The 20,825-nt window shown below is 39.3% G+C and overlaps 2 protein-coding genes across 2 annotated transcripts; one reads left to right on the top strand and one right to left on the bottom strand.

The window, feature by feature from the left end:
* Positions 1-5,096: 5,096 nt before the first annotated feature.
* Positions 5,097-18,986, top strand: LOC126619278 (uncharacterized). The gene is made up of 2 exons (XM_050287603.1): positions 5,097-5,340; positions 18,859-18,986. Exons 1-2 carry the CDS (start codon positions 5,137-5,139, stop codon positions 18,964-18,966), a joined length of 312 nt encoding a protein of 103 aa, XP_050143560.1. The 5' UTR covers positions 5,097-5,136; the 3' UTR covers positions 18,967-18,986.
* LOC126619269 (uncharacterized) lies at positions 6,262-15,040 on the bottom strand. The gene is made up of 2 exons (XM_050287585.1): positions 12,786-15,040; positions 6,262-12,579 (listed from the first exon to the last, which is right to left on the bottom strand). Exons 1-2 carry the CDS (start codon positions 13,077-13,079, stop codon positions 11,656-11,658), a joined length of 1,218 nt encoding a protein of 405 aa, XP_050143542.1. The 5' UTR covers positions 13,080-15,040; the 3' UTR covers positions 6,262-11,655.
* Positions 18,987-20,825: the final 1,839 nt, after the last annotated feature.

Raw genomic sequence — 20,825 nt, 5'->3', positions numbered from 1 at the left:
ATAACGCTTGTCCCCAGGCAATCAATGCAGTGGACCAATCACGTGCCAAGACAGGCCCTACCCCGAGGTATGAGACATACACACCTTTGAATGCTACATGCGCGTCCATCTACCCCAGTATAGCTCACCTGATACCAAAGCCAAAGCCAAGACAGCCAGATTACAAGTCCACGAAGAACACGGGCGTGTTTTGTTGCTACCACGAGTATAATGGCCATGATGGCGACAAATGCATCATCCTCCGTGATCATATTGAAGCTTTGGCACGTGACGGAAAAATTGATCAGTTCCTCCTTCACCCTCCAAGGGATAACCGTAACCAACGCCAGGTGAATGTGATATATTCCATAAGCGGCAGCACACCCATGTCTGAATCTTCCAATAGGGCCATGAAAAATAGTGAACGAACTTTGAGACCTGGCCATCAAGTGTTTCATGTGGAAGACATCAGGGGAGGCAAGTATCAAAAGCCTAACGGGGATCTAATATGTTTCTACCCTGAGGAAGAAAGAGGTATCATCTACCCTCACAACGACCCGCTGATCGTGGAGGCTCACATAGCAAATTTTGATGTGAAACGAATCCTGATAGACATAGGTGCTTCAGTCAATATCATGTTTGCTGAAGCTTTCAAGGCACTTAATGTAGCTGAACACTTGCTCGATCGCTCGATTTCTCCTCTGATAAGCTTCTCTGGCGATATCGTACAACCTTTAGGGAGTATACACTTACCCATCACCATTGGTACAGGCCCTTACACAGCTACTATTACCACTAACTTCCTAGTGGTCAATTGCCCGACGGCATACAATGTTATCTTTGGGCGCACAGGCATCAATGATCTCAAGGTCATGGTGTCCACACATATGTTGTTGATAAAGTTTCCAACCCCTTTCGGCAATGGATACATAATGGGAGATCAACTTAGTGCTCGATCATGTTACAACACTTCAGTTAAGCAACAACACCTGCATGTCCCCAAGGAAACCTTCTCTGTACATAACCAAGTAGTAAAGACCAGTCAAGATGAAGCCAACTCGGATTTTCATGATAGCGACAGTCAACTCGACGACCCTCAAGATGACTCATTCACCCAGCAAGCACAACCCGCTGAAGAGTTAGAGAATGTCTCTATCTCCAAAGACCATCCAGATCGCATGGTGAAGATTGGCACCACTTTGTCACCACCCCTTCGGTTGTCGCTGATCTCATTTTTACAAGAGAGCGCTGAGGTCTTCGCTTGGTCATATAAAGATATGCCGGGCATCTCTCCCGATATCATCTGTCACCACTTGAGTATTGATCCCAAGACCAAACCAGTAAAACAAAAGCGAAGATCTTATGATGTTGAACGATACGAGGCGATGAAAGCAGAAGTTGAAAAACTCAAGAACATAGGCTTCGTCCGTGAAGTCAATTACCCAACATGGGTAGCAAATGTTGTCCTTGTTAAGAAAAATCCGACCAAGGAAAGTCTCCTGCTTCAAAAGGTCTTGTGGAGAATGTGTGTCGACTACACTGACCTAAACAAAGGATGCCCGAAGGATAGTTTCCCTCTTCCTCTCATTGATAGACTTATAGACTCTACGGCAGGGTGTGAGCTCTTGAGCTTTATGGACGCTTATTCAGGATACAACCAAATCCTCATGAACCCCTCAGACCAAGAACACACGGCCTTCACTACTGACAGGGGACTATATTGTTATAAAGTCATGCCTTTCGGCCTAAAGAATGCAGGAGCAACTTATTAGAGACTGGTCAATTCAATGTTCGCCGAACAGATTGGGAAGAGCATGGAAGTTTACGTTGATGATATGCTAGTCAAGAGCAACATGCTGACCAACACATCACCAACCTATCTGAAACTTTCACCATTCTAAAGAGGTATCGAATGAGGTTGAACCCCAACAAATGTGCCTTCGACGTGGGCTCTGGCAAATTCTTAGGCTTCATGATCAGCCAACGAGGCATTGAAGCTAACCCCGAAAAGATCAAAGCAATCCTCGACATGAAAGAGCCAGTAACTTCAAAAGACATCCAAAGCCTTACTGGCAAGGTGGCAGCCTTAACCAGATTCATCTCTAAGGCCACAGATAGATGTGCTCCTTTTTTTAAAGCACTCAAGGGAAATAAGAAGTACATTACATGGACGGAGGAATGTGCCAAGGCATTCAGGAACCTCAAAGAGTACATGAGTAAAGCCCCTCTGCTCTCCAAACCAGAAATTGGTGACACTCTCATTATCTATCTATCGGTTTCGGCTTCAGCAGTCAGTTTTGTTCTTATTCGAAAGGACAGTGGTGTCGAACGGCCCGTCTACTACGCTAGCAAGGCCCTACAAGATGCGGAGACACGATACTCCAACATTGAAAAATTAGCTCTAGCATTGGTCATGTCTGCTCGAAAACTTCGCCCTTATTTCCAAGCACACGCCATCATCGTGCTTACCAATCACCCTCTTCGACAGATACTCCAGAGTCCTGACACGTCTGGACGAATGATCAAATGGGCGATAGCATTGGGTGAGTTTGACATCTCCTACCAACCAAAACCAGCCGAATAAGGTCAAGCAGTAGCAGATTTCATCGCAGACTTCACATATCCTGTTGACATTGCTTCTACACCTGAAGCAGTAGCTTCATTACCATCGGAAGCTCAGAAAGTAGAATCAACAACCCCAGCATGGAGTCTGTATGTTGATGGCTGATAGACGCATATTTATGCGACTTAGTTAACTAGTTTTCTTGCATTTACGTTATTAGTTCTTAGTTATTTTAGTACTTTAAGCCATTTTCGTGTGTTTGTAGGTCCAAAGGGCTAAGGTAGCAAGAAAGTGCATTTTGGTGCATTTTGGAGCAGTTTTGAGCTTGGAATGGATTACATATGATATGAGCAAGATGGATGGACGAATTTAAAGACAAAAGAGGCTAAGAACATGCTAAAAATGTGGTGAAACAAATACAAAGTGCAAGAAGGGATAGGTTTCTAGAAGGATTGGCCAAATCTTCACTCAAAAAAAACCTCAATGCCGTGGCTTTTACTTCAAAGCAACCAGAAATTTGAGTGATGATGCAATGCCTAACTCACCATGACATGTGAGTGGATGATGCAATGCTTAGCTCACCATGACATGTGAGTGGATGACTCAAAACCTACCCCAACAACAATTCTCCACCATTGCCGTGAGTTTACCTACCCATTCCACCAGAAATTTGTGCTTAAACAAGTCCATCCTCTCCCTATAAATACCATGCAGCAACCTCATTCAATTCATCCAGAAATTAACCATTCTCCAAGCCTTTCCTTGCCTCTCTTACATATCTAAACCCCTTCCCATCCATTCCTCCAAATAACCAACCCTTCAACATCATTCCAACCTTGTTGTTGCGGCAAAAAGAAGGAGAAAAGTCCTTAGACGCACTTGCTATCCAACATGGATCGTTGGAACGTTTAGGTGCTTCTTTCCTTTGTTTTTCAATGTTTAAATTTGTTTATCTTTGTTTTTTAATAATGAGGAACTAAACCCCCCTTGGCTAGGGGGGATTCGAAACCATGTTAATGCTTGCAATATGATTTGATTACTTTTAATTGTGTTTCATAAGTTATGAATTCGATTTACTTATCTATTTGATTGATAACATGTTTATGTATGTTGATTAGGGATGCTTACTTAGTTTGCATGCATAAATATGATGCTAGAGTATAAGGGAATTTCACCTAATCGTTATGATCTTATATTCATGAGTAGTAAAAGTCGCTAGTCACGATTGTGTTAAGTAAATCCTTGGCATAAGTTTCATGCAAATCATAGTAACGAGTGCCTCGTCAATGCTTATGTTTTTCATAGAACTTAATGATTCTTGCTTGTATCTCTATTATGCAATTCATGTAGGGAACTTGTAAGGAATGTTTTGGGTTGTCTTATGCAATCATCCAACCCAATAACTTGTGGAAAAACTGAGGGTTAATTAGTGCAATTCACGGTTAATTTGGGGCGTTGAGAATTAATAAGTTATTGAAATGCAATTGGAAATCATTTTGTATGCAAGCAAGACATGTGTGGAGAAGAACCCCTTAGCTAGCCTTCCATTATCCATTCAACCCAAATTTGTTTAAAATCTATTTAAGTTTTTAGTTTATTCGTTTTTACTTTCAACTTCACCAAACTCAAATCCCCCTTTTACTTTCTTGTTTTAAAATCTTTTGTTTACATTTTTAACTTTGTTTTTATGTTTTTAAATTAGTTTTCAAGTGATTTAGCAATCCCTCCTAATCCCCGGCCTAGAACGATACCCTACTTACATCTATACTACAATTGTCAAAAAGAGGGTTTAAATTTGTGTGCTTATATATTTCGCATCAAATTTTTGGCGCCGTTGCCGGGGATTAGCAACTTTGCTAATCCCTTTATTGTTTCTTTTTTTTTTTTTTTTGTGTGTTTTAATTTTAGTTTTAATTTTATTTGATTTTGTTTATTTCAGGTACTAGTTTATGACTCGTAGTTCTCAACCAGTTCGTGCACATATATCGGAGTTTGACAACAATTTTGAACGAACTTTGAGAAGGAAAAGGAAAGTACCAGAACCTAGTCCACCTAGTTCTAGTTCTGATTCCGAATTTGAAGAAAAGGAGGAGACAGAAAAAGACATGGAAGTGGACAATCGAACAATCAAAGAACTTTCAGCCTCGGGATTGGACAATGCTACGCCTCTATGCATCCAATACCCCGCAGCAGCCCAAGGAAAGACAGAAGAATTTGAATTGAAGTCAAGCTTGTTACACCACATTCCGAAGTACCATGGGTTGTCCATGGAAGATCCTAACAAACACTTGAAAGAATTTGAGGTGGTGTGTTCGAGCATGACCCCCGTCAATGTCGATGGGAGTATTTTGAAGATGAAAGCCTTCCCTTTTTCTCTCTTGGAAAAGGCGAAGGATTGGTTGTACGAATTGGTGCACGGAACCGTCACATCATGGGAAAGCATGAAACGAGCCTTCTTGGAGAAGTTTTTCCCAACTTCTCGAGTCATCCTCCTACGGAAAAGGATAAGTGGAATTCAACAAGAGGAAGGTGAATCTTTTCCTACTTTTTATGAACGTTTTAAATCTCTTGTTGCTTCTTGTCCACAGCATCAGATGAAGGAGGAACTTCTTTTGCAATACTTCTACGAGGGGCTACTACCTATCGAACGTCAAATGCTAGATGCCTCGGCAGGAGGAGCCTTGGTGGACAAGACCCCCACGGCAGCAAAGACTTTAATTTTCAACCGTGCGTTGAATGCTCAACAATACGAAGGCGTTGGACAAAGGAGTAACCCACGGCCACATCAAGTCAATGAGGTAAGTGCCATAACCGAACTTCAAAATCAAATGGCTAACTGATGCGAAATATATAAGCACACAAATTAAACCCTCTTTTTGACAATTGTAGTAAAGTATGTAAGTAGGGATCGTTCTAAACCGGGGATTAGGAGGGCTTGCTAAAACCTCTAAACTAACTCAAAAACATAAAAACAAAGTTAAAAACGTTTGAATAGACTTAAAGAACTCAAAACAGGTTCACAAGACTCAAAATAACTTAAAGACACTCAAAACTGCCTAAAAACACAAACTAGGCAGTTTCTGACTCTAGCACAACTTTGGACGAAATTTGGGTTTTGACTTGACTCAAAACACTCTAAAACACAAACAAACAAATTTTAAACACTTTGAAACAAGAAAGTAAAAGGGGGATTTTAGTTTTGATGAATTTGAAACAAACAAACAAGTTATAAAACTAGGAAGATTGTAAAACAAATTTAAGAAATAAGATGATGGATGGATTAGTTAGAGGTCCGTTCTTCACACATGACACACTTGTATATGAATTGATTTCCAATTGCTTTTCAATAAACTATGAAACTCAACACCCCAGATTAACCGTGATGCACTAATTAATCCTCAGATTTTCCTTGATTTATTGAATTGGATGAATGCATACGACAATCCAAATTATTCTCCAAAAGTCCTCTACATGAATGCATAATAGAGATACAATCAAAGATCATTACGTTCTATGAAAATCATAAGTGTTAACGAGGCATTCGTAACTATGAATGCATGATACGTTTGCCAAGAATTCAATTAACGCGATTGTGACTAGCAACCTTCACTACCAATGAATATAAACTTGTAACGATTAGGTGAAACTCATTTATATTCTAGCATCTAATTCATGCATGAAAACTAAGTATGCATCCTTAATAAACATACAAGAATTAGTTATGAATAAAATAGATAATTGAATTGCAATCACAACTTATCAAATCACAATTGGAAGAAATCAATTTAAATCTCAAGCATGTTCATGGCTTCAAACTTCCCCCTAACTAAATAGGGGTTTAGCCACTCATACTTACAAAGCAAAGATAAACAAATTTAAACATTGAAAACAAAAGAAAGAAAACACCTAAAAACGCTCCAACAATCCAATTTGAATGGCAAGCACGTCCAAGATCCTTCTTCTTCTCTTTGTAGCGGCACAAGGTGTGGTTTGATGGATGAGTGGTAAATTATGGTGGTGGATGGATATAGGTGGGTTATGGTGAAGGGTGGATGGGTGGATTGTGTTCTCTTTGGTTTTCTTCCTTGCATGTGTGTGTTGTCATCTTTGTTTCTCCTTTGCACATGACATGTGCTGTCCATGTTTAGATCCCCTTTGCATTTGCACACACTTGCTTCATCATTTCAACCACAAAACACACCATTTCCTTCCCCCTTGCCGTGTATGTCCCTTTTACTTTGCATGTGGGCTTCTTTGCATGTGTTTTCTCCCTCTCTTGCCTTGAGTTTGCATGTGGGCTTCTTTGCATGTGTTTATCCTTGCAATTACACACACACACTTGCACACACAAAAGCCCAAAACGTCCATCCTCATGTCTCCATGTTTGCACCATCCAATCTTAGCCCAAAAATGCTCCAAAATGCATCTTCTTGCATCCTTGGCCCATAGAACCTACAAACACACAAAAATGGCTTAAACTACTAACATAACTAAGAACTAAGAACATAAATGCACGAAAACAAACATACTAAGTCGCATAAATATGCTCCTATCAAATTCCCCCACACTTAGCTTTTGCTAGTCCTCGAGCAAAACAAAGAAACAAAACATAAGAACAAAACAAAACCTAAACCTTCCAATATTTACCTTAGGGATTTTCAATGCAACATGACATGCAAAAGATCATCATAACCACATATTTTGGCCTTCCCTACCCTTGAGCACATACTTAATCATAGTCACCACATACTAGTTCACATATAACCAATTAAAACTATGTTTTGAATGTAGTAACATGCCTTAGAGAATCTGCTCAATTCCTTACAAGATACACTCTTATTTTCACTCCGATTTTCTGACTACACACCCTACACTAGGTGTATGTGAGAAGATTGATGTAAACATGAAAACGAACACTCACATATGTTTATAGCAAAGAAAGCAATTTCTGGAGTTATTAAGCATGTATAGATATGATCTCATGACTGGAATGCTACTACTTAGATGCGAGAACCAGGGACACCATATGCTCGTACCAATCCCAAACTCCACATATTGAAACGCATAACACTCAAGATTGAAGTTAAGGGTTGTAACGGGGTTAGGGGTGATTGGCTAACAATGAAAGGTAAGGAAACAAACGTTTTTAAAGCATAATAAGCAAAGTAATGAAATTGATGCTTAGAATTCCCTTTGAATGCAGCAACTAACTTTAAACACAATGGGGTTATTCATTCAACTTTTTAGGGCCGATTTCAACTATAAACAACACTTGTGAGTCTTTCCTCACTTATTTCAAACTCTTTTTCTTTTTTTTTTCTTTTTCTTTTCTAACCCGTGCCTTATTACTTTCTTTTGGCACACAAAACACAAAAATCTCATTCCCCCATACTTGTTTTCTGCATAAAAACAATCAAAAGGAATTCATTTTAAGTCATGCTTCATTATGCTTTAAAAACAAGGGTATGGATAGTCCTAATTTAGGCTAGGTAAGGGAAATGTGGTTTAACAAAGAAAACAGGCTAAACAAGGCTCAACGGGGTTAAACTTAAACAAATATGCACGGGATAAGCTTTTTGGCTCTAGTTCACTACACAACTTCATCTTGAATATGTGTTATGCAAATCAATGTCATGCTTTGAATGGAACGGGCATAAGTTCTAGTATTTGGAACTAAATGATGAAACGCCTTCTAAGTAGCAACCAAGCAAAGAATGATGAGATCATGCAACGACTTTAGAAAACAAAAATGCACAGATTAATAACTCTCCAAAGAACGTATTAGGCTCAAGTCTCTCAAGGTTGTAGTGTTAGTTTGAGTTCCTTCCTTCAAGCATGTTACAAAAACTGATTTTTTTTCTTTGTGATTACATGTGAATTCGTAAACTATAACTATAACCAAGCATAAATCAAGAGCATATCAAACTTCCATCCATGTTTATAACTTTCTTTAACAGTCATGCAATTAACAAACCAAATCCTCATTATTGTGTTGGAAGGTACCCTAAGACACAAACAAACACACAAAAACAACTCTTTTTGGCTTTTTCAAAACAATTTTTTTTCAAACTTTTGTCAAATTTTCGGATTTTTATGTCAAAACATACTAACATGCTTAAAAACACACTAAAAACACTTAAAACAGCAAGAAACAACATTGTAAGTGATAGGTGAATAAAATCCCACGAAAATCATGCAACAGCAACTTGTTTACCCCCCACACTTAAATCTAACATTGTCCTCAATGTTTCAAACATAAACTCACACAAAAGCAAACAAACAAACAACGAGGAAACATGATAAACATGGCAAAGTAAAAGCAACAGAGAGGAGGGTTAAAGAACGCAAACACCTGGTTTTGGAGTCGGAAATTCCTAGGTCTTCTTTATTTCCATGGGTTGCCTCCATCACTAATGAGAACTCTAGGCATGCCAAACCTAGCAAAGATATTAGTTTTCACAAAATCTGCAACAACCTTTGAATCGTTAGTCTGGGTGGCTTTGGCTTCCACCCATTTGGAAACATAATCAACAGCTAGCAAGATATAAGTGAAACCAAAAGATGGAGGGAAATGACCCATGAAATCTATACCCCAATGTCAGAAAACACTATAATAAAAATAAAATAAATAAATAATAAGAAACAAAATAAAGCAATTGGACTGAAAACTTCCCTAGTTGCAGTAAAACCAAGCGATGACCCCCCAAGCTAAAATTCTGTAATCAACTTCAAGGGTGGAAATAACCAAAAGTTCCTGCAAAGAAAAGAAATAATTCAGTTAAGTAACGCAAGAATTGCAAACGAAAAATTGAAAATCACGATAAAAGACAGTGAATAGAACTAATAAGTGATTATTGGTCGTGCTTGTTGACTTTCCACAGCTTTCCTCTTGAACTGGGTGACATTTAGCTTTTTACTTGCAAGTGATGATTTGATGATATTGTACGGCGAAGCTTTGCTCTTTGGGAATGTTGCAGTTCCCTATTTGTTCTCCAAGCAGATGTGGCAGCTTCTCTAGTTCCTCAGCTCGGACTCCTTCCGCTGGGATGATTGTGCAAGCTGCATTCTTCTCTGCTTGTTTCTTCTGTACGTTGTCTCCACATGCTGTTGGTATCATTTTCGCTCGCCTTATCTGTTCTTCAGGTAGATGTGGCAGCTTCTTTGGAAGTACATCAGCAGTGGAAGACGAGTACTCGACAGCAATTTCTCCATGTCCTGCAGGTTAGAACAAAGACAAGGAAAAGGACATGGAGAATGCATGATATGAGATACTCTTGCTTTCAACCTTTATGATATGAAATACTTTTGCTCTGGATGGGTTGTTTGCAGGGGTATCCCAGGGAATGAGGAATACAGTGTGACTCGAGAGGGTTCTTTGGGAATGCATTCTCGGAGATGAAGAAGTGCTGAGAGGGTGTGCCTTTGCTGTGGAAGGCGAAGGTAAATACTTATAGGACTTTTCTTCACAACCGGAACTATTCTCTCACTCATTGTCGGCAGCCGGTGGATGGATGAATAGTACAAATTACGCGCTTTCTGACAAAGCTGCCCGTAATTTCCGCAAAGCTGATTCCTCATTGATATCTGGAATCGGCGCTTCGAGCTCTGAGCATCGTCGATTGTAGAGGTAGCATGTGACACGTGCGGATAAATCTGGAAAAGAAGATTTGCCCGTGGGTTGAAGCCCAGCTTTTGAGAAAGCTAGCGTGTCTTTGACTGTTGAATTTCCCTCTTCGATTTCTGAATTGGTGCTTCGACAAACTGCCCGAGATTTTCGCAAAGCAATTTGCGTGTGACGAGTGACGACACGTCTGGACAAATTGATCTTTTGAAATCCGGGGTTCGGCTCGTGGTTTCTGAGCAAGCCCAACTTTTTTGAGAAATGAAACGCCTATTTTGAGAAAAGAATCCGGCTTTTGAGAAAGGAAACTCCTCTTTTGAGAAAAGAATCAGGCGTTTGAGAAAGGAGCCCCGACTCTTCGATTTGCGAGAGGACGCTTCTCTGAGGAGCGCCTCTTTGATTTCTTCTTTTTATAAAGGCGTTAATTTTGTTCCACAACACACTTGAGCTCCCTCATGTAAACACTCCCTTCTTGCACTTCCAAAATCTTAATCAGTCCGACTCTTTTCTTTCTTTACCACCTCTGAAAAATGTCTGGCCCTTCCGATCGTCGTTTTGACTTGAACATTGGTGAAGAGGCAGCTCCGCCTTCACTAGACAACATATGGCGCCCATCTTTCATATCCCCTACTGGTCCCCTTACCGTGGGGGATTCGGTGATGAAAAATGATATGACAGCTGCGGTGGTGGCCCGGAACCTTGTCACCCCAAGAGATAACAGATTGCTCGCTAGACGGTCTGATGAATTGGCGGTTAAGGAGTCTCTGGCTCTTAGCGTGCAGTGTGCGGGTTCTGTGTCCAACATGGCCCAACGCCTATTTGCTCGAACCCGTCACGTTGAATCGTTGGTGGCTGAAATACAGAGTCTCAAAGAGGAGATTAGAGGACTCAAGCATGAAAATAAACAATTGCACAAGCTTGCACACAATTATGCCACAAACATGAAGAGGAAAATTGACCAGCTGCAAGACACTGATGGTCAAATTTTACTTGATCATCGGAGGTTTGTGGGTTTGTTCCAACAACATCTGCCTTCGTCTTCTGGAGCGGCACCGCGTAGTGAAGCTCCAACTGATCAACCTCTGCCGCCTCCTCCTTCTGTGGCCCCGCCGACTGCTGAAGCACCACCCGACCAATGAATACTATTAGTTTACATCATTGTAAAATATTTGTACTTTTTTGTTTTTTTTTTTATTTTTTATTTTTTTATTTTTTTTTATTTTATTTTTTATGTATTATTATTATTATTATTATTATTATTTTTAAATATGTAAATTAATGTAAAAAGACTTTGTTTAACCTTCCCCCACACTTAAACTAAATAACACAAACTCACAGAAATCAACCAAATAACACAACTAACTGAACAAAACAAAATGAAAGCAGTAAAGATAAGGATGTAAGAATGCAAATCTGATTTGGTTAGCGATTCCAAAGTTTCCCTTCGTTGAATGCTTGGGTTGCCTCCCAAGAAGCGCTTGATTTAACGTCTTTAGCCGGACGAAACTTTCCTTAAAACTCCCCTCGGCTCCAAAGCATGGAATTTATCTTTTAATGGGAGGTGATACTTGAAATGATTCGGCAATGGTTTAAATTCAAGAGTGGGTGCCTGAATCATCAAAATCAGAAACATGTTAGTATAAATTAAAATTAAAATTGGAGAAGATGGCTTACTTTCTTTTTCCGACACAAACTCAATGACAAACACCACATCTTTGAACATTTCCGGGACTTTGAACTTGGCCAGGTCTACTATGATGGTTGTGGCTTGTCCCGGGTCATCAAACTCAACTGCTTTGGGCTTGATTGTCTCATGCACAGCCCCTTGGATGAATTCTTGATCTGCTTCAACCACTTCATTCTCTTGAATCGTTCTTCTTGGGAAACAAAGGCCTTTGAAATATTCAACACGATCTAGAACTTGCTTTGTTGCACCAAGAATTGGAATATCCTTTTGTACCTTTGGAAGAGCTTCCACAATGTCTTTTTCACTCTCTTCTTGCTTGGGAATAAAAAACCTGCTAGGAAAAAGGACATTGGGAGGAATATCATTAGAATGAAGTGAATTTAGAACTCCCTCACCTGAGTTGGATGACATAGGGATTTGAGGAGCTTGCAGCAAGAATTCTTCTAAACTGCCCAAGTCGTCCTCCTCCTCTTCTGCTTGCAGCAGCAATTCATCCATGTTCGGGCTGTGTTTGGATGGTTCTGGGACAGCTTCATCCTTCATGTCACCTTCCAAGGTGATGGCTTCATCGAGTTCACTTTCTGCTTTTGAATTTGCAATGTTTGAGTTGGAAAGTTCACTTTGATCTCGAATCTGTGCCATGAATTCCACAATCTGCCCAACTTGCATCTCCAATTCGTCCACTCTTTTGACTCGATCTTGCATCTCCTGGTTTTGATTTTCTACTCCCTGATTCAAAGAGGTGAGTAACTTATTAAGTGTATCATTATCCAAGGATGTACCTGAATTGAATTGGGTTGATTGTTGTGGTGGCTGTGACGGTTCATATGGCCACTGATAGAACTTTTCTGATGACGGCAATTGTTCTTCTTTTCGTAAACCCTGCGCCACAGAAATTAGTCCTTCAAGAATTTCATTATAATTCATGGGCATACTTTGATTTGATTGGAATTGTTGTGGGGAATGCTGTGGTGGCTGCATAGGTCTTGAATAGAACTCGTCTTGCTGCCAATATCCACCTTGTTGAAATTGTTGAGGTTCATCCCACATATAATATGAATTACCTCTCCAATCTGAATTGTAAGCGTTGGAAAATATGTTGCCCCTTGATTGGTTATGGCCTTGATATCCCCAAACATCTTCATTTGCATAAAATTGAGGACTTTGATAACCTTGCCCATAGGGCACATCAAATGTAGGGACACTTGGCATTGTGGTCCGTTCGGCATTATGAGTCAATTGAGCAGTGAGCTGTGCCAATTGAGCTTGAATGATCGCAAGTGCCATGTCTCGCTCCATTTGTACCTAAAATCAAAGGAAGAAAAATAAATCAAATATCAAAAGTAACACAAAACAAGGAAAACAAAACTAAGTCAGAAATTAAAACAAAAACAAACTAAACAAAAAGAAAAGAACCAAGGGATTAGCAAAGTTTGCTAATCCCCGGCAACGGCGCCAAAATTTGGTGCAAAATATATAAGCACACAAATTAAACCCTCTTTTTGACAATTGTAGTAAAGTATGTAAGTAGGGATCGTTCTAAACCGGGGATTAGGAGGGCTTGCTAAAACCTCTAAACTAACTCAAAAACATAAAAACAAAGTTAAAAACGTTTGAATAGACTTAAAGAACTCAAAACAGGTTCACAAGACTCAAAATAACTTAAAGGCACTCAAAACTGCCTAAAAACACAAACTAGGCAGTTTCTGACTCTAGCACAACTTTGGACGAAATTTGGGTTTTGACTTGCCTCAAAACACTCTAAAACACAAACAAACAAATTTTAAACACTTTGAAACAAGAAAGTAAAAGGGGGATTTTAGTTTTGATGAATTTGAAACAAACAAACAAGTTATAAAACTAGGAAGATTGTAAAACAAATTTAAGAAATAAGATGATGGATGGATTAGTTAGAGGTCCGTTCTTCACACATGACACACTTGTATATGAATTGATTTCCAATTGCTTTTCAATAAACTATGAAACTCAACACCCCAGATTAACCGTGATGCACTAATTAATCCTCAGATTTTCCTTGATTTATTGAATTGGATGAATGCATACGACAATCCAAATTATTCTCCAAAAGTCCTCTACATGAATGCATAATAGAGATACAATCAAAGATCATTACGTTCTATGAAAATCATAAGTGTTAACGAGGCATTCGTAACTATGAATGCATGATACGTTTGCCAAGAATTCAATTAACGCGATTGTGACTAGCAACCTTCACTACCAATGAATATAAACTTGTAACGATTAGGTGAAACTCATTTATATTCTAGCATCTAATTCATGCATGAAAACTAAGTATGCATCCTTAATAAACATACAAGAATTAGTTATGAATAAAATAGATAATTGAATTGCAATCACAACTTATCAAATCACAATTGGAAGAAATCAATTTAAATCTCAAGCATGTTCATGGCTTCAAACTTCCCCCTAACTAAATAGGGGTTTAGCCACTCATACTTACAAAGCAAAGATAAACAAATTTAAACATTGAAAACAAAAGAAAGAAAACACCTAAAAACGCTCCAACAATCCAATTTGAATGGCAAGCACGTCCAAGATCCTTCTTCTTCTCTTTGTAGCGGCACAAGGTGTGGTTTGATGGATGAGTGGTAAATTATGGTGGTGGATGGATATAGGTGGGTTATGGTGAAGGGTGGATGGGTGGATTGTGTTCTCTTTGGTTTTCTTCCTTGCATGTGTGTGTTGTCATCTTTGTTTCTCCTTTGCACATGACATGTGCTGTCCATGTTTAGATCCCCTTTGCATTTGCACACACTTGCTTCATCATTTCAACCACAAAACACACCATTTCCTTCCCCTTTGCCGTGTATGTCCCTTTTACTTTGCATGTGGGCTTCTTTGCATGTGTTTTCTCCCTCTCTTGCCTTGAGTTTGCATGTGGGCTTCTTTGCATGTGTTTATCCTTGCAATTACACACACACACTTGCACACACAAAAGCCCAAAACGTCCATCCTCATGTCTCCATGTTTGCACCATCCAATCTTAGCCCAAAAATGCTCCAAAATGCTCCAAAATGCATCTTCTTGCATCCTTGGCCCATAGAACCTACAAACACACAAAAATGGCTTAAACTACTAACATAACTAAGAACTAAGAACATAAATGCACGAAAACAAACATACTAAGTCGCATAAATATGCTCCTATCACTAACCTTACTACTTTGCTTTCTCAGGTGGTGGAAGGTCCAAAAGTGAAAAACGTGGCAGCTTGTGGCGTGTGTTCCATGCAAGGCCACCTCACGGACAAGTGCCCACAGTTGATAGAAAATGGAGGGTGGGAGACCCTCAATGCCGTGGGATTTGGCAACCAATACCAACCAAGGAATGACCCATTTTCCAATACTTACAATCCTGGTTGGCGTGATCATCCAAATTTCAAATGGCGAGAACCCCAACAAGGCCAACAACAAAGCGGATCTAGGCAACAACCCCCGGGTTTCTATCAAAAGCCGTTTGCACCAACTCAACCCCAAGCACAACCTGCCCAAAAGTCAGGTACTTCTAGTGATAATGATCAAATTTTGAATTTACTAACTTCTATGGTGCAGAGCATGCAAACTAGGGACAAGAAGGTGGATGAGTTGGAGAAGCAAGTGGGACAAATTGCCGAGTTTATGGGGCAGTTTCGTGAGCAAGGCAAGTTGCCTAGCTCAACCGTAGTGAATCCAAAGGGTGGATTTGAATCCGCCAAGGCCATCACATTGAGAAGTGGTAGGCAAGTTGGGGCTGATCCAAACTCATCAAAATCAAGTCAAATAGAGGATGAAAAGCTGCTGCAAGAAGAAAAACATGGAGCCCAACCCACGGCAAGGGTAGAACCACCCTTGCCACAACCACAACATGCCCCTAAACCATCTCAACCCGTCAAGGTAAGTCCAAATTTGAATTCTTCTAGTTCCTTTCCACTAAATGTGCCCTTTCCTGGCAGGTTTTTGCAATCCAAGAAAGAAGAGGAGGAAAAAGATGTTCTAGAGACATTTAGGAAAGTTCAAGTCAATATACCCCTCTTGGATGCAATCAAGCAAATCCTGAAATACGCCAAGTGTTTAAAGAAGCTTTGTACAACAAGGAAACGTTTTCGGGAGAAAGAAGTGGTACAGGTTAGTGAGAATGTGTCTGCCATAATACAACGTAAACTACCTCCTAAATGTAAAGATCCGGGTAGTTTCACCATTCCTTGTGTCATTGGTAATACTAGGTTCAAATCTGCCATGTTAGACTTAGGTGCATCTATAAATGTTATGCCATATTCCGTTTATGCATCTATGAATCTAGGAGTGTTGAAAAATGATGGTGTAATCATACAATTGGCCGATAGATCTAATGCCTATCCAAAGGGAGTTGTGGAAGATGTTTTGGTGCAAGTTAACCATTTGATCTTTCCGGCGGATTTCTATGTTCTTGAAATGGATGAATCGGATCATGCTCCTTCATTGCCCATTCTCCTTGGACGACCTTTCATGAAAACGGCTCAAACCAAGATTGATGTAACCAAAGGAGAAGTAACTATGGCATTTGGTGGTGATATGATTTGTTTTAAAATTTCTAAATCCATTGAGACTCCTAACGTTGTTCGTTCTTGTTGTGTTATTCATACAATAGAAAAGATAGGGACGGACCATTCAGCCCCTAAGGTTGCTTCAAGAACCATGCAAGATGAGGGAATTGGAGTGGAGCATAAGGACCACACGGCCACTGCCCTCAAAATGTCCAATTTGGCCAAAGGCACCAAGGGGAAGAAAGTTCATGTGGCTGCCACGTCATCACAGCACCAAGGTAAGGCACCTAGTCCAAATCCAATTCCTATTAAAATTAAGAGGTGGTTCCCTACTTGGGTGCAGGTACCCAAGCATATCCCGGATGGTGGGAGAATTCACATGGATTGTAGGATGCTCAATGGCCCAATCAAGGAGAATTACTATCCGCTTCCATTCATAGAGTTAGAGCATGAAAACCCACTCCATGTTGGGGGAACTCATGGGGCATGATTGTGAGTTTCGTCCGGCTGTACGACGTTAAAGCAAGCGCTACTTGGGAGGCAACCCATGCAATTCAACAAAGGAAGCTCGAGGAATCACTCCAATTCCAGATTTGCACTCCTAAACCCTTCTCTTTGTTGAATCTTTCTAATCTGCCTATTTAGTTGTTGTAGTTGCTGTTTGTGTGTTTCTTTTTGTTTAGTGTGATTTTATGCTTGAAACATTGAGGACAATGTTTGATTTAAGTGTGGGGGGGGGGGTAACTAAGTGTTTTTGATGCAAATTCGTGGGATTTTATCACCCTTAACTTAAAGACTTGTTCCTTGCTGTTTTTAAGTGTTTTTAAGTTGTTTTGATGTGTTTTAGTGTGTTTTGAAGTAAAAATCCGAAAATCACATAAAAATTTGAAAAATTTGTTTTAAAAACCCAAAAAGGGTTGTTTTTGTATGTTTGTTTGCGTCTTAGGGTACCTTCCAACATAATAATGAGGATTCGGTTTGTAATTGCATAACTGTTGAAGTAAGTTACAAACATGGATGAAAGTTTGACATGCTCTTTGGTTTATGCTTAGTTGTAATTATAGTTCATGAATTCACATGTAGTCAAAAGAAAAATTAGTTTTTGTAACATGCTTGAAGGAAGAAACTCAAACTAACGCTACAACCCTGAGAGACTTGAGCTTTTAACGTTCTTTGGAGAGTTAATAATCTGTGCATTTGTTGTCTTCTAAAGTCGTTGCATGATCTCATTATTCTTTTATTGGTCACTACTTAGAAGGCGTTTTATCATGTAGTTCCAAATGCTAGAACTCATGCCCATTTCATTCAAAGCATGCTATTGATTTGCATAACACATATTCAAGATGAAGTTGTGTAGTGACCACCACCAAAGCCAAATTGTCGTGTATCCTATTTCATTATGTGTTTAAATTTAACCCCATTGAACCTTGTTTAGCCTTTTCTTTGTTAACCCACATCATCCTCACCTAGCCTAGATTAGGACTATCCATACCCTCGTTCTTAAAGTATAGTAAGCATGATTCAAATTGAATTCCTTTTGATTAATGTGGGCATAAAATAAGTGTGGGGGAAGTGTTTATCATGTGAGTTTGTGTGCCATAGGCACGAGTAAAAAAAAAAAAAAAAAAAAAAGAGTTCCAAAATATTGTTTGTTGAAGAAAGGGTCCAAAACAATGAATTCGGCCCTAAGAAGTTGTTTAAATCTTCCCCTTGTGTTTTAAAGTTAATTTCTGCAATCTAAGTGAATTCTAAGTCTCAAATTTACTACTTTGCTTACTAATGCTTGAAGAACGTTTGTTTTCCCTATCCTTTCTTTGTTAACCATTCCCCAAGCCCCGTTACAACCCTTAACTTCTATCTTGAGTGTTATGTATTTCAATATGTGGAGTTTGGGATTGGTTTGAGCATATGGTGTCCCTGGTTCTCGCATATAAGTAGTAACGTTCCATTCATGAGATCATATCTATAAATGCTTAATCATTCCAGAAAATTGCTTCTTTTATAACATGTGTGAGTGTTCGTTTCCATGTTTACATCAATCTTCTCACATATACTTAGTATAGGGAGAGTAGTTAGAAAATCTGTGTGAAAATAAGAGTGTATCCAGTAAGGAATTGAGTGGATTCTCTAAGGCATGTTACTACGTCCATAATGTTGTTTTAAACGATTAAATGTGAGCTAGTGAATGGTAACTATGATTAAGTATATGCTCAAGAGTAGGGATGACTAAAATCTGTAGGAATAATGATCTTTGGAATGTTATGTATCGTTGGAAATCCCTGTAGCAAATGTTGGAAGGTTAGGTTATCTTTTGTTTGTTTTATTTTGCTCGAGGACTAGCAAAAGCTAAGTGTGGGGGAATTTGATAGACGCATATTTATGCGACTTAGTTAACTAGTTTTCTTGCATTTACGTTATTAGTTCTTAGTTATTTTAGTACTTTAAGCCATTTTTGTGTGTTTGTAGGTCCAAAGGGCTAAGGTAGCAAGAAAGTGCATTTTGGTGCATTTTGGAGCAGTTTTGAGCTTGGAATGGATTACATATGATATGAGCAAGATGGATGGACGAATTTGAAGACAAAAGAGGCTAAGAACATGCTAAAAATGTGGTGAAACAAATACAAAGTGCTAGAAGGGATAGGTTTCTAGAAGGATTGGCCAAATCTTCACTCAAAAAAACCTCAATGCCCGTGGCTTTTACTTCAAAGCAACCAGAAATTTGAGTGATGATGCAATGCCTAACTCACCATGACATGTGAGTGGATGACTCAAAACCTACCCCAACAACAATTCTCCACCATTGCCGTGAGTTTACCTACCCATTCCACCAGAAATTTGTGCTTAAACAAGTCCATCCTCTCCCTATAAATACCATGCAGCAACCTCATTCAATTCATCCAGAAATTAACCATTCTCCAAGCCTTTCCTTGCCTCTCCTACATATCTAAACCCCTTCCCATCCATTCCTCCAAATAACCAACCTTCAACATCATTCCAACCTTGTTGTTGCGGCAAAAAGAAGGAGAAAAGTCCTTAGACGCACTTGCTATCCAACATGGATCGTTGGAACGTTTAGGTGCTTTCTTTCCTTTGTTTTTCAATGTTTAAATTTGTTTATCTTTGTTTTGTAATAATGAGGAACTAAACCCCCCTTGGCTAGGGGGGGATTCGAAACCATGTTAATGCTTGCAATATGATTTGATTACTTTTAATTGCGTTTCATAAGTTATGAATTCGATTTACTTATCTATTTGATTGATAACATGTTTATGTATGTTGATTAGGGATGCATACTTAGTTTGCATGCATAAATATGATGCTAGAGTATAAGGGAATTTCACCTAATCGTTATGAACTTATATTCATGAGTAGTAAAAGTCGCTACTCACGATTGTGTTAAGTAAATCCTTGGCATAAGTTTCATGCAAATCATAGTAACGAGTGCCTCGTCAATGCTTATGTTTTTCATAGAACTTAATGATTCTTGCTTGTATCTCTATTATGCAATTCATGTAGGGAACTTGTAGGGAATGTTTTGGGTTGTCTTATGCAATCATCCAACCCAATAACTTGTGGAAAAACTGAGGGTTAATTAGTGCAATTCACGGTTAATTTGGGGCGTTGAGAATTAATAAGTTATTGAAATGCAATTGGAAATCATTTTGTATGCAAGCAAGACATGTGTGGAGAAGAACCCCTTAGCTAGCCTTCCATTATCCATTCAACCCAAATTTGTTTAAAATCTATTTAAGTTTTTAGTTTATTCGTTTTTACTTTCAACTTCACCAAACTCAAATCCCCCTTTTACTTTCTTGTTTTAAAATCTTTTGTTTACATTTTTAACTTTGTTTTTATGTTTTTAAATTAGTTTTCAAGTGATTTAGCAATCCCTCCTAATCCCCGGCCTAGAACAATACCCTACTTACATCTATACTACAATTGTCAAAAAGAGGGTTTAAATTTGTGTGCTTATATATTTCGCATCAATGGCTCATCCAACCAACAGGGCTGCGGAGCAGGATTAGTCCTCACTACCCCCGACAAAGTGGCGATGGAATACGCTCTTTGTTTCAAGTTCAAGGCATCGAACAACGAGGCCGAATACGAAGCCCTTCTAGCAGGCTTACGTTTGGCCAAACACCTTGGAGTTAAACAAATTGATATCTTCAGTGACTCCCAATTAGTGGTCAACCAAGTCACGAACAACTTTGATGCTAAGGATAGCTCTATGGCAGCATATCTTGAGCAAACACGACTTTTGCTCAAACACTTCCACTACCAGATCACCCAAGTTCCTCGAGCAGCAAACAGTCATGCAGACGCTTTGGCTCGCCTCGCCTCGGCAGTGGAAGACAAGATTGGGAGAAAAATTCATGTCAAATTGTTGGCAGCACCAAGCACCATGGTCGCGGAAGTGTGCAATTTACAACAAGA

This window comes from Malus sylvestris, chromosome 1 (genome assembly GCF_916048215.2).
Source record: "Malus sylvestris chromosome 1, drMalSylv7.2, whole genome shotgun sequence".
Classification (NCBI taxonomy): Eukaryota; Viridiplantae; Streptophyta; class Magnoliopsida; order Rosales; family Rosaceae; genus Malus; species Malus sylvestris.
The sequence above is the reverse complement of the archived record's forward strand: the minus strand, read 5'-3'. Positions and strand labels throughout refer to the sequence as shown.